Source organism: Tupaia chinensis, unplaced genomic scaffold (genome assembly GCF_000334495.1).
Source record: "Tupaia chinensis unplaced genomic scaffold, TupChi_1.0 Scaffold000226_1, whole genome shotgun sequence".
Lineage (NCBI taxonomy): Eukaryota > Metazoa > Chordata > Mammalia > Scandentia > Tupaiidae > Tupaia > Tupaia belangeri.
In genome coordinates this window covers 832,789-850,880 of record NW_006159701.1, presented here as the reverse complement: position 1 = coordinate 850,880, position 18,092 = coordinate 832,789, and the positions used below count along the sequence as shown (strand labels likewise).

Sequence of the window (18,092 nt, the reverse complement as noted above, 5' to 3'; positions counted from 1 at the left end):
TCTCTCTCTTTCTCTCTCTCTCTCTGTCTCTCTCTCTTTTTCTTACTCTTGCAAGTTCACATGCCCTCTGACCTAAAAATAAATGTTTACCCCTTTGTAGTTCCTAAGTGTGATGATTGGGTTTTCACACCATTGTGTGAGATGTGCTTCCTTCAGACTTGTTACAATGTCAGCACATTTACCCATCTGCAGCGAACATTTTTAAAAGAGAAAAATGAATGCATAAAAATACTCCTGAAAATTAAATGCCAGGATTACAATGCCAAGCCAGAGTGGTAAAAAGCTCTAGGTTTAAAAAAAAAAAAATCTTGCTATAACCAAAGCAGAGGGAAACTGGGGCAAAAAGAATGGAGTTCTTACTTAAAAAACTTACCCACTGTACCCTCCCCCGAATCATGTCTTCTTTAGCAGTGCACAGAAAGAAGAGAAACCGCATACAATGGGCCAGTTCCCTGGTACAGTGGCAATGCACTGCTCAAGAGAAGCAGATCCCACATGGTGACCATGGTTCAAGTCCCAGGCCCAGTCGGCCTGAACTATAGTAGGCATGGGTGCAAGTGTCCAGGATCCAAGGGGCTAGAGAACTTGGAGAAAGGCCAGGGAGTAGCTAGGGAGAGGGTTCATAGGGTGACCTGACCCTGGAGAAGACGCTGCTCTCTCTCCCTAACCTCCGATCTCACATGCACACGAACTCATGCCCTCATGAACAAGAAAAAAAAATGTTTTTAAGATAGTGAAAACCCCTCTAAATGGCTGAGCCATGTGGAGACCAAGTGTACAGAGGCTTCCCCATGGAACATCTGGCCTTCTCCCAGGGCTAAGTCACTTGCAGTGAGGCAGCAAGGCTCAGAGCATAAAGATGAGTTCCAGCTCGGAAACTTTCTACTTCCAGCGAAGTGGGTGCAGAGAATAAGGTGATGAGTGACGTGACAGATGCCACGTTCGGCCAGTCACTCCAGTGTCCCTGAGCCTCGTCAGCAACGCAGTAAATTCAGAAGCACGGAAACACACCGTTCGCGTGACCAGGGCTGTCCAGCTCAGCGTCAACTTTTCCGTCACAACGGAATTGCTCTTCATCCGTGATAGTTGGGGGAGAAGCCACCAGCCACGTGTGGCTATTAACCCCCGGAAATGTGGCTCGTGAGAAACCGAAAAATTTACATTTTAATCCCATTTGATTTGAACTAATTGGATCTTCGATGTAAATAGTTGTATGTGGCTAGTGGCTGTTCTACTGAACAGAGCAGGCCAGGGCTGTGAGGGCCCACCCTTGGAAAGGTCTCCATAGAGAGACATTGTGAGGTAAATTATCATTACTGATTATTCCACTTACGCCCCAAGGGATAATTTCCTGAGAGTCTAGACCACCCGGAGGACCAAATTACATTTTTTTAATCCAACTGACAAGAAAATGTTATTTAACTATCAATGAATCAAATTAACATAATAATACAATCTTCCTTATTCAATCTAAGAAACCCTTTAAGATTTGTATTGGTCAATAGTTGACTAGCCTACTTATTACAATGTAGCAAAAATGTAAAATAATAAAGCTTCATTTCCTCTGAAAGCCAAGAAATGACCTTTTGTTTGGTGCATCTAAATCTGCTTTTGTCTTATTTTTTAAAGAGAGATTTTTGCTATACATTGCGTGTGTTCACCAGAGAAACAGAGAGACAGAGAGACAGAAAGTGAGAAATCACTTCCTGTTGGGGAGGGGGCATGGCCTGTGCCACAATCCCTTCTCCTCCATTCTCTAAGGATTTTGGGCACTCACGCACACACGCCCCTGGTATTGAGTTTCAAGCTGCCAAGTGCGAGACTTGAACCACAGTCAACTATGTGGGAGTCCAGCAATGCAGCTACTATGCCATCCGCTGGTCCCATAAATTCACTTTTCTATTTCATCCGTTGGGGCAGTGAAATATCAGCTTTTGGGATTACCTAAACTTACCTAACGCAACAGATACGCTCTCAGTGTCGTCACGAAACGGCAAACAGGAAAACGGGTTCCATCCTGAACAAGCATTCTTCACTGTTTAAACACCCGCCCACTGTTTTACCCTCACCCTGGGAGCGCGGGACACGGACTCCTGTCCACGGAGGGAAAGCTGCAGGAGGACGCGCTTACGTGGGTACAGGAGAGAAGCTCCTTCATGATGTAGGTGTCGTAAATCTGCCGGCTCCTGCAAAGGCGATCTTCTTCGTTGTCCAGCTTTTCGTATTCTTTGATCTAGATGTTTAAAAGTTAGCACTGTTATGTTTTATCTTCCTACAAACTTACTTTATTAAAAGACAGCACTAGCCTGGGCAGAAACCACTTCCACATGAGATTAAAAAAAAAAAAAAATCACTGAACCGATGATCCCACAGGAAACAGCTACTTCTAATGTTGTAATAATGAAGTTGGGATCATTTACATTCAACAAGAAACATACAAGTAGATTTCTTTCCCTGTGATGAGGCTCCATCACTTCAATGTAGAAACACAATATTAGGAAACAAATACTACCATGGCTACAATTATCTTGCAATACCACGAGCCGTGGACCCTTCATCCTTGCCAAGTCTCCTCTCCAAAGCATGAATAATTTATATTTGGCTGTAAGTCACTCCTAAGAGTTCTGATGGAGATTGTTCTGACTCAACCCCAGTGTTCCAAAACTAATCGGAAGGGGAAAAAATATTGTCAGGATTCCTGCAGAGATGGTTTTCAATTCAACTAAAGCAAATCAATATTTTAGAAAGGAATTAACCCATTATTAAAAAGCACTGACTTTTCAGGTAGAAGTCTCTGCACCCCTTAGGGTATGAACAGAAAGGTTACTCCGGGTAGTTTATTTTGCTATACTTAGGACTGGTGTTGAGATAGGCTAAATAATAAAATGTGCTTTAGAAATATTTGCCTTATGTGGAAATGGTCCCAATTTCTCTGGCCTGATAACAGAAGGTCCTGGGTCAGAGAACTGTTCCGATTTATTTATAGAAACACTTTTGATGCAAAAGACAAGACGAGAATGAAAATAACCAATGAAAGGGGAGCTAGTGGGAAGACGGCTGCAAAGCTCTTCACGGGGGTGACTGACTGCTACCTATGGCTAACTTTCAGAAAAAGATGTTCCCAAGGGTCAGCCGCTTACTATGCTGACCTTCGTAATACCCCAATGTTTTTTATTCTGCTGTGATAAAAGGCAGGAATGGCTACTCCTATGAGAGAGAGTATAAATTGAATAGAAATGAAAGTTACCTACTTTTCACTTTACAATCTGAGATCAACAGTTTTGGGATCAAAACCAGTAAATCTGGGGCCAGCAGGTGGTGTGGTAGTTAAGGCACTAAATTCCCACATTGCTGACCAGTTCAAGTCCCAGACCTGGTGGCTTAAAAATCACACTGGGCATGTGTGCACGCATGCCCGGGATCTTTTTTTTTTTTTTTTTTTTTGATAGGTTTTTGCTTTAGTGCGCGTGCGCTCCCCAGAAAGACAGAGAGAGACAGAAAGTGAGAAATCACCCCCCAGGGAGGATGGCCACGCCACAATCCCTTCTCCTCCATTCTCCTCTCGGGATCTTGGGCATGCACGTATATGTGCCCAGTGTGAGTTTAAGTCACCAGGTATGGGACTCAAACCGCGGTTGGTTACATGGGAGCTCAGCGACATAGCCATTACGCTAATGCTTGTCCTGCATGCCCGGGATCTTAAGAGGAGAATGGAGGAGAAGGGATTACAGCATGGCCCACCTTCCTGCAAACACTGCTCACTGCACGCACTGCAAACACAGCACTCACTGTGAACACTGTACGCACTATGAACAGTGCATGCACTGCAATCACTGCAAACACTGCATCACTGCACTTACTGCACGCACTGTAAACACTGCACTCACTGCAAACACAATGAACACTTCACTCACTGTGAACACTGCAAACCCTATGAACACTGCGCGCACTGTGAACACTGCACCCACTGCACGTACTGTGAACACTGCAAACACTATGAACACTGCACGCACATGACTTCCCACTTTCCCTCTTTCTCTTTCTCTCTCTCTCCCCTGTGGGCACACACACCCTATGGCAAAAACCTAAAAAGAACAAAAACAAAAAGAGTAAATCCTGTAAGAATTATTGATAAAAATAAGAGAACAGATGGAGATGGGAGAACAGGTAGGTGAACCTCCGAGGTCCTACATAAGAGAACATCTGAATTGTCCTGTATGATCGCCAATGCTACACTATGAGGGCTGGAATTCACACTTTTGTTATTGCCAGGGCTTAGACTGGAGTCTTCTTGGAATAGACTATAAAACCTGCCATAAAGACAGGTAGGCTTAATGAATGATGAACAACGAAGCCAGTAATGTGGCACAGCTGCAGGAACTGGGCCTAACTGCCTTAATTCAATTCAGGAGGACAAAGCAGAAGAGTGCAAACACCATGCTAAACACCAACATGGGAGCTGCAAGGTAACAGAAACCAGATGCCAAAATCAGAGTGTTAGCAGAAAATGAGCACAAAGGGCTCTTGGCTTGGTTGGTTCCATTTGTTGTGTTTTGTTTTAGGTAGATCTAAACGTTAGTGCCAGAATGCTAGGATAAAAAGGTAGACTATTACCAAACTAAAGGCAAAAATTTCTGCCTCTGAATATTAACAAGCCTTCATAGAATGACTATCCTTACAAAGAAATGTCATGAAATACAAGTCTGAGTTCCAGCAGGCCTGTAAAAGCAAACTGGTTAAACAAATGCTCATTCTATGGAAGTTTCCATGAACTGTCAAATTCCAACCATAGACAATCCTAGTTTCTTGGGACAATGCTCTCGACCACAATACTGCTTTTACTTAGAGCCTTGAGCCTTATAAATTCCAACTTGAACAACAGAACAGGCAACTCTGAGCAAGCGAAGGAAGAGCCTAAAGTCTCTGTGGATACTATTCAGAATCTGCTTCCTATTCACACTAAGATTACTAACTGAAGAACATGAAGCCAACTGTTAATTAATTCTGAAGAAGACAAGCATATTGCAGTACATGCAGAGCAAACGCCATCTCTGATCTTGGCTGTTAGGTTACCCAGTTAACGTGAGAGGGCAGGGGTCTAAATTCAAGGTGAAGTGTCAGGACAGAAACACTGTCATTGATAATAAACATCCACTCATCAGGCAGGCCCTTTCTGCTTTGGGGGATCCATAGCTCACAGCTTAATATGCAGTGGAGATAAAAAGAACAAGCACTTTGGGTTCATTGTTGTCATGGTGACTCCATTTGTCTCACCACCATTTGGAGAATTGGCTTCGTAAAGCCATGAAAGGTCTCTGCCCTGCCTCATCCAAGGCCCTGCTCTTTTACCCTTTACCTCATTCAACTTAGTCTCTACTATGGCCTTCTTTGAAATTTTTCTTCTCTGACTTCTATGAGTTATTGTCTTCAGGGCTTTGTCATGTGGGCTTCTCTTCCTCAATTTTCTTTGCTAAGTCTCCTCACCCCCGCTTGACTTCTAAATACTGAAGTGTCTCAGAATGGTGCTGGGATAGCCCTTTTTCACTAGCTACAGACTCAGGGAGAGCCATTCATCTCCCAGTTCTAAACGCCAATTATCTTCTGGTGACTAAATCTGAATCTCTAGGACTCACTTCTATCTCTGAATTCCAGATTCTCACATCTGGACACCTTGCTGACCTTTCCAGCTTAATATCTAGAAAGCATCTCAAATTTAACATGTCTATAGGACCAGCAGTTAGCGTAATGGCTATGTTGCTGGACTCCCACGTAGTCAACCGCGGTTTGTGTCCCGGACTGGTGGCTTAAAACTCATGCCAGGCGTGTGTGTGTGCGTGCCCAAGATCCTGAGAGGAGAATGGAGGAGAAGGGATTGTGGCGTGGCCATCCCGCCTGGGGGGTGATTTCTCGCTTTCTGCCTCTCTGTCTGTCTCTGGCGAGCACACATGCCCTATAGTGAAAACCTCTCAAAAAAAAAAAAAAATTAACATGTCTAAAAATATGTGATTTTTCACATCTTTTGTATTCCAGTCAAACATGCTCCTTTCCCAGCCTTCTTTATCACAAAAAAAAAAAAAAGAGTAAAACCATTCTCCCGGTTACTCAAGGCAAAACACAAATAATCACCATTGGTTCCACTCTTTTGTCCACATCCTCCCTGCCACTACCACCTCCTACATCCAATTCATCAGCAAATCGTGTATGGTCTATATGCAGATACATCAGAAACTCAGGCTCTGCTTCTGTTACCTGGTAAGAATGAACTAACTCTTAATAAAACAATCCTCCTAAGATAACAACCATAAATTCTGAACTAATATAAAGGCATGAACTTTTGGCATTGAAGAATGGCCAAAAGTTTGAATAACTTCAAATAGAAGCTGGAATGTAAGGCAGGATATTCCTGAAAATAAAGAATCACAGATGGGGAGTTCCAAAATCCTATGTATAAATTCTGTAGAAATCTCTCATAGACCCATAATGACACTGACCATGGTATTCCCCAAGCAGTACAGCTAAGACTGAAAGAATTGAACAAGAATCAGCTGCTACCCACTGAGGAGAAGACAAAGCTTGAAGTGTGAGTAAGCCAAATTAACTGTCAAAATAAATAAATAAATACCCTTTGGATTGGTAAAATAGAATTTAGATTATCCACCACATATTATTGATGATATTCAAGCGATGATGTAAAATTATCTCACAGATGAAGAAAGAAAATGTGATTCATATGCAAGGGAATAGCCTGTCAATGAAGACCTATTCAAGAAAATCCAGTTGTTGGAATTATCGGATAAAGACTTTAAAGCAGCAATTTATACCTGTAAATTAAAAGGGATGTAACAGAAAATATTCATGTAATGAATTAAAAGGTAGGCAATGTAGTAAGAAAATAATAATTATAAAAAGATCCAAATGAAAATTTTAGAAGTAAAAAGATATAATATCTGTAATAATAAAATGCAATAAATCAACACAATGATAGAGTAGAAGCACCAAAAGAAAGAGTCAATAGGGACCAGCAGTTAGCGTAATGGCTATGTCGCTGGACTCCCACGTAGTTAACTACGGTTCGAGTCCCGGACCCGGAGGCCTTAACTCATGCCGGGCACGTGTGCATGCGTGCCCAAGATTCCGAGAGGAGAAAGGAGGAGAAGGGATTGCGACGTGGTCATCCCCCCTGGGGGGTGATTTCTCGCTTTCTGTCTCTCTGTCTCTCTCTGTCTGGCGAGCGCACGCACCCTATAGCAAAAACCTCTCAAAAAACAAAAAAAAAGTCAATGGATTTGAAGACAGATCCATAGGAATTATCCAATCTAAAGAACGGAAAGAAACAATATTGGAGGAGATAAATTGAGGAGGACATCAGGGGCATATAGGATAATATCCAAAGACCAAACATACATACAACTGGAGACCCAGGAGAAGAAAAAAAGATTGATGTAGAAAAGGTTTTAATAAATAATGACCATAATTTTCCAGATTTGATGAAGGATGTAAATTTACAGATTCAGGAAACTCAGCAAACCCCATAGGGGATAAATACAATACAGGTTGAGCATCACTAATCCAAACATCTAGAACCTGAAATGCTCCAAAATCCAAAACTTCTCAAGTCCCAATATACCACAGCAAGTAGGAAATTCCACTCCTGACCTGGTGGGACATTTCAGCCAAAAAATACAAAAAAAAAAAAAAAAAGTATATAGAATTACCTTCAGGCTATGTGTGTAAGTCATAAGTCATATATGAAGCACAAATGAATTTCATGTTTAGACTTAGGCACCATCCTCAAACTGCCTCATATGTATATCCAATATTTCAAAAATTTTTTAAAGATCTGAAATCTGAAACACTTTTAGTCTCAAGCATTTCAGATAAAGGATACTGAACCTGCATCTAAAACCACTCCATAAACAGGTACAAGTTGTCAGAACACAGGGAGAAAAGCAAGATATTTTCATCTCTGTCTAAAGAAACACACTTTATATGTAAACACACAAGTCAAAAGCAGGTAGGTGGGAATAGATATATCATAAACATGGTAATTGTAAAAAGATTAAAGTAGCGATACCTTCATTAATATTCAGTGAAGTCAATATCAAGACAAAGAATATTACCGAAGATAAAGAGACATTTTATATGGAAAGACATAGCAACCATAAATGTATATGTGCCCAATAACAAAGCTTCAAAATATCTGGGGGAAAAAATGATTGAACAACAACAAAAAAGAGATAATTCTACAGAGTTGGATATTTTAACACTCTTCTTCCAGCAGCTGGTAGAACACGTAGATATAAAATCATTAACGATATAGAAGATTTGTCACATCAAACACCTTGGCCTAAAAGATATTTATCGAAGGCTACACATAACACTCCCCGTTTTTCCATGAGCCATGGAATGAAATCTAAATTCATTACTCTGGTCCCCCCAAACCCTGCCTCTCTCTTCAACCTAATCTGATCTCTCATTACATTCCCCTTCTCTCATTACAGCCATCCTACACGTTCTTTCCTGCCACATCATGGGTTCTGTCTTAGCCAAGACTTCAACCTAAAATGCTCACTTCCTGCTCCCGTCCTCAAGCACTCTCCTCCTGTCATTCAAGTCTCTTGTTTAAATGTCAGCTCCTAAGACAGCGCCTGACCCTGCAATCTAAAGTGGCCACCAAGTCACAGTATATCGCATTGAGCTTTGAGTCTGACATATTACTTTGGAGCATGTTTCCTGTTTATGCATCGTTTATTGTTTGTTCCTCTCCACCAGAATGTGAGCTCAGGGAGAGCAAGGATCATCTATCCTTTACCTGAAGGAGGACAGGAACCGGCCATCTTAGCGTGAAGAGTGATATAGGTTAAATGAGGATTCCAGACAGAATTGGAAAAGACATACAAAAGGCTTAATCTATGCTCTCCACGATGTCTTCATCGAAAAAGTAAAAATGCAGAAGAAGCCCAAGTTTGAAATGGGAAAACTCATGGAGCTTCATGGTGAAGGTAATAGCTTTGGAAAAGCTACAAGGGATAAGACAGACACTCAAATTGAACAAGCTGAAGAAAACGAACCACCAGTCCAAGCATCTATTTGTTTAAAGTTCAGACTTTTAATAGGGACAAAGAAAAAGTCCTGATTGTGACTATAGCAAGGAAAGGATATCTGACCGTAAAGTTTGAGATTCTAAAGCAACAACAAATTAAAGAATCTACTAGACTGACGAAACCAAAGGGTTACTGAAGAATTACCAATAACTTCAATGCTTAAAGACTATACTGATCGGGGGCCAGCAGGTGACATGGTGGTTAAGGCACTGGACTCCCACATGGTTGACTGCAGTTTGAGTCCTGGATCTGGTGGTTTGCTTTCTCTCCTCTTTCCTTCTGGTCAAAAAAATTTTAAATAATAATAAATTAAATGATTATTTAAAAAAAAAAAAAAGATTATACTGATTGAGAGGATTATCCTTGAACTCCAAGGATGAAAGATTACAGAGCTGAGGACCTTTGCGGCATCCTCTAAGGGTACTGATTATCTGACAACCCAGACAGGTTCCTGGACCCAGCCACAGTAGAAGTGAGAAGAACTGGGAAGAAGCTCAAATGGAAACGCATCAGTAGTAGGCAGCACTGTACTAGCAATCAGTGCTTCAGAAATAGCCACGAGGAGATTGCCCATCTGTTTCAACCCAGCAGAAGTTATCTGTGAAGGTAGGTTTCCCTATGTTTGACAAGGTGCCTCAGTACATGCTGAAATTAGAGAGTTGAAGCTTTTCGAAACACGAAAAGGAAAGCGAAATGATGACATAACAAGCCATGGTACCTACCCAGATAAAATGCCTGACTATGATTTGGGTTGAAATAATAAGGTTACTTCATACTCAGTGAAATTCTTTTGGATTTAGTTTACTTTTTTTTTACATTATGGTAAATGCACATCATAATTTGACCATTCTTCCTGAAAACATACTAATATGTATGTGTATATATATATATATATATATATATATAAAATGCAGAAAAACATTGTATTCATGCATATCAGTAAAGCAGAAAAAAATATCCTTCCAATTGTCATTTCTCAGATTACTGATATCAGGCCTAGAAATTCTATGCTTTCTATGGCCCATTCAAAATGCTTTCGGGTAAAGATCCATTATACTAATAATAAGAGCATATGGGGGCAGCCCTATGGCCTAGTGGTGAAAACCAGATCCCACACAGCCAATCATGATTCAAATCCCAGCTCCAGAGGCTTGAAAAACATGCTGGGCACATGTGTAGGCATGCCCCAAATTCAGGCAGGATCCCACTAAGGATGCTTTCTCTCTCTTTCTCTTTCTGTCTCTCTTTCTCTGATAAGCATATATGACCTCTGGTTACTGAAAAAAATAAATTAATAATAATAGTATATGCCATTGCCTAAATATATTTTAATTAAAAATATTTTCTTATTTCTATTTTACTTTCCTCTTTGACCTATAAATTTAGAAGTGTAATCATTTCTAGTCAGTTAATTTCACTGTTAAAATTGAGTTTAATTCTATTGTTATTAGAGAACATACTGAGAAATGTCAATCTTGAAATCAGTAAAAAAAAAAAAAAAAAAAAACCCTTTCTTTAGGACTCACTCACAACAAGATTTATTTTGATAAATATTGCATGGCTGCTTTAATGAATGTGAATTTTGCTGGATATAGCATTCTGTATACAACTGTGTCAATTAGATCAAGTTTTTTCATCTTTTTTTTTTTTCTGGAGAGGTTTTTGCTATAGGGCACATGTGCTCACCAGACAGACAGAAAGTGACAGAGAGACAGAAAGCGAGAAATCACCCCCCAGAGGGGATGGCCACACCGCAATCCCTTCTCCTCCACTCTCCTCTCGGGATCTTGGGCACGTACACACACGCGACTGACGTGAGTTTTAAGCCACTGGGTCCAGGACTCGAACCACAGTTGACTACGTGGGAGTCCAGCAACATAGCCATTATGCTAACTGCTGGTCCCAAGTTTTTTCTTCATTTTTTAAGATCTTCTAGATCCTTACTCATTTTTTGTCTGTCCCCTAAGCATTTAAAAGGAGTGTGCTAGTAATATCTCCAACTAGGATTGTAGATTCTCTATATATTTTTATATATGTCAATGTTTCCCTTTACATACTTCGCAGTTATTTAGTTATTTCATTTGTAAAATACAGATTTATAATTGTGAGATCCTTCTGTTGAATTGATCCCCTTTTCATTAAGAAATATCTCCTATTATCTCAAAGTGGCAATACTACATAGTTTGTCTGATATTAATGCAGCTTTTGTTTTGGTGTGTGTGTGTGTGTGTGTGTGCGTGTGTGTGTGTGTCTGTGTGTGTGTGTGTCGTGTGTGTGTCGTGTGTGTGTGTGTGTATATTTTCCATTCTTCTGTTTAAAAAATATCTGGTTCTGGGGCCAAGAGATGGTATGGTTGTTGGGGATCTGGACACCTGGACCCGGTGACCTGCTTTCTCATTCTCTCTCCCATTCTCTCTCTCTCTCTCTCTCTCTCTCTCTCTCTCTCTCTCTCTCTCCCCCGCTCCCTCTCCTTCTCCCTCTCTCCCTCTCTCCCTCTCCCTCTCCCCCTCCCCCTCCCAGTGAGCACAAATGTCTTATAGTAAATTAAATAAAAATAATAAGTTAAATTTTAAAAATAATTCCTTATAAAAACTATTTCAGATAAGCAGAATATAACAGAGTTATGTTTCTTTATCTAGTCTGAAAAACTTGATCTTTTCATAGAGAATTTAGTCCATTTACATTAAATGCAATTACTTATATAGATAGAGTTATGGTTATTATCTTACTCTGTTTTCAGTTTGACCTACCCATTTTATAGTCCCTTTTTATTCCTTCTTGACTTTTTTTGGTCAATCAAATGTTTTGTCAATATTTCCCTCTTTTAATTTATTACATATAAATGTTGTATTCTTTTAAAAGTTGCCTTAGAGATTACAATATGCTTTCTTGACTGATTACAAGCCAATGCAAATTGTTACTTTTACTGTTCCACAGCCCCCACCCCCAGGTAATCCTAGAACTTTAACCCTCTCCTACCTCTTGTGCTATGGTCATGAATTTTAGTTCTACACACACGTCAAATTATAGAAGCTACATTATTCTATTTCTTCTAGTATCTCCATCACTTGCCTTCTGGCTAAAGTGTTTTTCTTTAGTATTCTTACACTGCAGGAAAGCTACTGAAAAATGCCCACAGTTTCATTTGTCCCATTTTTCCTTCCACCTTGAAGAAAATTTTTCCTGGGAACAGAATTCTAGGCTGACAGGTTCGTTTGCTATATTGTTTTATTTTTTGTTCTGTATTTTAAAGATTATCTTTTGTTTTTAAATAGTTTCGCTTGAGGTGTTACAGTCATTCAAATTGTTGTTCCTTTTAAAGTAATGTGTCTTCCCCACAACTCACCCCAACTGCTTTGAGATTTTATCTTTTTCTATTAAGTTTCCATAGTCTTATATTGATACGCAAACAGGTTTCCTTTGTAGTCATTCTGATTAGGGTTTTCTAAGTTTTTTGTAAGAATTATTATATAATTTTATTCATCATCTTTTTTTTTGATTTTTTTATTTTCAATTTGACCACAAAGTAACAGAGAGAGAGAAAGAGAAAGCTGCCAAGTCCAGGACTTGAACCATGATCAGCCATGTGGGAGTTTAGTGCCTTAACCACTGTGCCATCTGCCAGCCCCGCTTTTTGAGTCTGTAAGTGGCTGTCTTTAATCATTTCATAAAACTCTTAGTATGATTCCTCCCAACATTCTTTCTCTTCTCTTTCCAGACTCCAACTATGCATATATTAGACCCATGAAGCATGTCCCACATTTCTCTGATGCTTCTGCTTATTTCTTTTCTATTCTTTTTCCTCTGCTTCAGTTTCAGATTATCTACTGGCCTGTTTTTCTGTTTATTAATGTGTCTTGTAAACAGTCTGTGATTGAAACCATTACACTCTAGTTTCAAATAATGTACTTTCTACCCTAGATTATTTGATTCTTTACAATAAAATCAAATTATGCTAAAATTATGTATCCCTCCGTCTACTTTGTCCCACCTCTTCCTCTAGTTTCTTGACTGTATTATTCACAGTGTTTCAAAGTACTTGTAGCTAACTCCAATATCTGATTCATATTGGGTCAACTTCCAGTACTCTATGAGTCATACAGTCTTGCGTCTTTGCATGTCTAGTCATTTCTTGCTACATGCTAGACATTGTAAAATCTTTATATAATGTTACTTTCCACCTGCAAAGAAGATAGGGAGGGCTCCTTTTTACTCTGTTAACCAAGTAGAAAGGGAGCCCAATATCCATTAAAGGATTGAGCTGGGTTGGGTTGCCATTTTTGTAGGACTCAGTCTGTCTCTGGCTTGACCCTATTTTAAGGCACAGTCTTCCACAAAGTTCAATGAGAGACATTTATTTCCTCAGCAGTAGATTTGATTCTCCCTTTAAGTTTTCAGCCTTGCTCTTTGCCCTTCCATTCCTCTTGATTTCATATTTGGCATGTGTCTTGAAACGAAGGTCTAATCACGTGTTTGGGATTTCTCTAGTCCCATTTTTCTCCCCTTTCTCTACCCCCAGTAACCTCTTGGGTGTTTGTGTTTGTGTTTGTTTGTTTATTTCCCAGAAGCCTGGCTTCCTGTCTTCCCACTGCACTCAGAATCAACAGCTGACCCAGATGAAAAGCAGCTGTCAATCTTCAGTACTGACAGACACTCCCTCTACACTTTCATCTCTTGCCTGTTCTGTTTTCAGAATCATTGCTCCAGCAGCACTGGGTTTACTGAGTGCCATAAGGCTTTGTGAGATTTCATGTGCCTTCCGGAAACTTCTGCCAATCTCTTCGGTGTCTGCCCAACTCCAGGTTTTACCAAATATCTTGTGAGGAAAATCAGTTGTATATTTGAGTGCCTGACCACACCCACCAAGTCTCCATGTTGTCAATTCGGTAGGACCAGAAAAATCTTTGTTTCCCTTTCCAATCCTGTAGCAGCCCCCTGCCCTAGCTTACATCTCCAAAATCAGCAATCTTCTACAGAAAATAAAATGACTGGTCATCCTCCGTGCACCTCTGAATGATTCTCCCTTTTCTGGAATTTTAGTTCAACTACCTCTCCCTCATTGCTTCCCTAGCTCTCCAATCCCTTAAGAATATGATTTTCACAAAATGCCCAGGTTTTTGAAGAAGTTGTTAGTATTTCTAACAAACTCGATAATATATTTTCTATTACTGGTTACTTTCAATGAAACTCCAGATATTTGTAATGTATTTACTAGTCTTAATATTTGCCAAAATACACTTTAAATATGCTTTTGAAATCAAAGCATCAGTAAAACAGTTACTTCTTACCTCTTCATAAAACTTCACCTGAGGTACAGCTTCATTAATTTCATTCAAACAAAAATCTTTAAATAGCAAGAAACCTAAAGGAAAAGAATAAAAAATTTCAGGGTGGGCAATAAATGGAAATTGTATCCCACAGGCTCTTTTCAAAGTAATGTGTTTATACCTGTACCTCTTTCTCTCCTACATTAAGTTAAAAAGAAAATAAAAGAAAAGAATTTCAAGAAGCTGATTAAATTCTAAAAGGAAATATCCAGGTCAAAGAGCACAACTCACCTGACTCCTTGTTTCTGGGTTCTTTGTCTATGCACAAACACCCTCCCACTTTTTTATTTATTTTGAGTGTTTTTTGGTTTTTGTTTTTTTTTTTTTGCCTGAGGGCGCATGTGCTCGCTAGAGAGAAACAGACACAGTGAGAGAGAAAGTGAGAACTCACCGCCCAGAGAGGATGGCCATGCCACAATCCATTCTCCTCTCAGGATCTTGGGCACACACACACACACACATGCCCAGAATGATTTTCAAGCCACCAGATTCAAGACTCAAACCACAGTTGGCCATGTGGGAGTCCAGCGACATAACCATTATAGCATCTTCTGGCCCCTGCCCTCCCATTTTTTAAAAATGCATGTAAATAGCGCTATGTTCCCACCACTGCCACCATTTGGAGCCACTGTCCCTATAGTAAGCAAAATAAAAAGCAAAGAAGTAACAGCGACGGGTAGTATGGAAGTGCTGGTGAGGGTGACCATGGATTCACAAATACTGTCCATAGAAACAGGACCGAACACCTTAAAAGGACAGAAGGACTTTCACAACCTTCCTCTCACACCTGCTCACTTACTACCTCCAAGTCCCCACCAAATGCCCAGCTCCAGGATGGATGGCCCATTCCTAGGTCATTCTTTGGTCTTTGCAACTCCATGCCTCGCCCTTAGATCATCAGTACCTTACGTCTAAAATATCAACTCCTCTTCCATACCTCAAAAACTCCTGCCAGCACCTTCAGAATTGGACTCAAAGCTGTCTTTGTTCAGAAGTCTACTCTGATGAAATGGAGTCTACTGTGCAGTGCCTACCACTACGTAGGAGGTCAACAAATATTCATTGAATGAGTATCTCTCTATATAAAATTTCTGACGTGTCTCTGTCAAAATATTTACCACGCTCTAATTAATTATATGATCTGTAAATCCCCCACCCCATGTGGAAGCCTCGTGCCTAACTTAATCCCAAACATAGTCAAGTCTGGATAAGTTGGATGAAGTTGAGTAGATCAAGCTGGTACCAGAATCAAGGTAGAGATACTTCATTATAAAACTCCAAAAAGTCAAAACAATTAGAGAGTTGTTAGCAGAAACAGAAGTCACAGTAGGGAATGGAAGAAAGATTCACGAACATACTGAAGTGGAGAGAGGAAGGGGACCAGAATTCTCCAGGTAGTACTGAGAAGAAGGAAGCAGTATGGACAAGATTTTCACTAATGTTAGCATAAGAATCTTTTCACTAAATGTCAGTTACCGCTCCATAAATCCCCCTCCACCGTTCCAGGAACATGACTGTTGAAGAGGGTGTTCAACCATTTGAACTACAAGAAAATGACTATGGCTACTTAGATGGGCGAGGCCAGGCTTATCTGGGGTGAGGCAGACCCCTGCACCAGAGCACATCCACATCCGTTTTGCCATCACAGGCAGAAGGGGGACATTCAAGAAGCACACAGGCAGGAAGAATGTGAATCTCTACCCTTGCATGTCAGGATTCTGATTTTAAATAAGAGTCATGGTTCTCATTTCCTTTCCCTTCATTGTGAAGTATTTCAAATTCCCATAATCATTTCTTCTTTGACCCATGAGTTATTCAGAAGTGGGTAGTTTTAACTTCCACATATATGGGGATTTTTTTTTTTTAGGGAATTTTTTTAGATGTGGATTTTTGTTTAACTCTGTTGCAGTCAGAGAACATACTTGGGATGATTTCAATGCTTGTAAGTGCATTGAAATGTGGTTTGGGCTCCAGATTTGGCTATCTAGGTGCACGTTCTATAGCGCTTGGGGAAAAAAGTGATATGTTCTGCTCTCATAGGGTGAAATGTTTCCTTTAAAAGAATAAAAAGGCAACTGAGCCAAATTGGTTGCTAGAGTTGTTCAAGACCACCCTGTGGATCCTCACTGTATGTTCATCTACTTATTCTATCTCGTCAATAGAGAAGGATTGAGGGGCCAGCAGGTGGCATGGTGGGTAAGGGTGCTGGACTCCCATATGGCCGACCGTGGTTCAAGTCCTAGACCTGGCGACTTTCTTTATCACTTTCCCTCTCTCTCTTTCTTGCTCTCACTCTCTTGCTCTATCCTTCTCTGGCCAAATTTAAATAAATAAATAAAGTTAAATAAAATAATTCTTTAAAAAATAGAGAAATATTGAAATCTCCATTCGTTATCATAGGGTGAAATTTCCATTTTAATTCTGTCCATTTTTCTTGACGTTTTTCTCTACTTTTAGAAAAGATAAGTAAAAGAAGAATCAGAACTCAGATCATTTGAACTTGAAATCTGAACTCTTGGTCATATCGGAGATGATTCTGAAAGATCTAAAGGACAAAATGAAATAATGCAGACATGGACCCTGGCTGTTAGCAGCACTTGGAGTCACTGGGGCTCTTCACATGGCCCATTCGTCCCTTGGAAATCTGGGCTGGCATTTCTCCTCCAGCCTCAGCTCACAGTGCTCTCTCAGAGTTCCCTTCACTATAGCCAAACCTCTCCATTTTGGTTTCTCTAACATCGAGCTCACGCCCTTCTCAGGAAAAGAAAGAGGGGGTATACAGGAAGAGGGAGTTGAATGAATGAACACCCACCTTAGAATGTTTGTGCCTGGCCCCTTAATACAATGTCTAATGCCAATGTGTAGAATAAGTCACAGAATGGTTTTAACGCACTTTAGGGAACAAAATATTAATAAAATTTCCTCATGTCTACACATAAACTGAAGCCTCACTTTCTACCAGATATTTAAATGGGGCTGTTGAAAAGAAACAAATGGGGGACCAGCAGTTGGTGGAATGGCTATGTGGCTGGACTCCCATGTTATTGACTGCAGTTCAAGTCCTGAACCCGGTGGCTTAAAACTCATGCCAGGCTTATGTGCGTGCATGCCCAAGATCCCGAGAGGAGAATGGAGGAGGGATTGTGGCGTGGCCATCTCCCCTAGGGGGTGATTTCTCGCTTTCTCTCTCTCTGTCTTTCTGGCAAGCGCACACACCCTATAGCAAAAACCTCTCCAAATAAAGAAAAGAAACAAATGGAGCATCAAGAAGAAAGATGATTTTGCCTTTTGGATAAAACATGGATCATTGTGTTCCAGGCTGAAAGTAATTTACCTTCATCAGCCTCAAATTACATAAAAAGTAAATGAAGCATTACTTAGATTTGAGCAAAAACGAAAAGGCAAAAATCGGGAAATACTTTGACTAATAGGTTCATTTCATTGTTGTGATTTCTCCAAATTTTAAGAAATTAAAAATTAGCCACCCAGGGCCCAGGAGATGGTGTGGCAGTTAAGGGTGCTGGACTCCCACATGGCTGACTGCAGTTCAAGTCCTGGACCTGACAGCTTGCTCTCTCTCTCTCACACACACACTCTGTCCCTCTCTGGTCAAATTTAAAAAAAAAAAAAAAAAAAAAAAGAAAATAAAGGTAAAAAAAAC

At 40.2% G+C, this 18,092-nt stretch overlaps 1 protein-coding gene and 1 pseudogene across 1 annotated transcript in view; one reads left to right on the top strand and one right to left on the bottom strand.

Moving 5' to 3' along the window:
- The window catches only part of GRK3 (G protein-coupled receptor kinase 3), a 172,234-nt gene that overhangs the window by 94,593 nt on the left and 59,549 nt on the right, over positions 1–18,092 (bottom strand). Inside the window, exons 3-4 of the mRNA XM_027771575.1 lie at positions 14,393–14,466; positions 2,132–2,233 (exon numbers count right to left, since the gene is read on the bottom strand). Of these exons, the coding sequence (XP_027627376.1) occupies positions 2,132–2,233; positions 14,393–14,466 (176 nt within the window). The remainder of the gene's footprint in view (positions 1–2,131; positions 2,234–14,392; positions 14,467–18,092) is intronic.
- On the top strand, positions 89–192 carry LOC114007751 (uncharacterized; annotated as a pseudogene).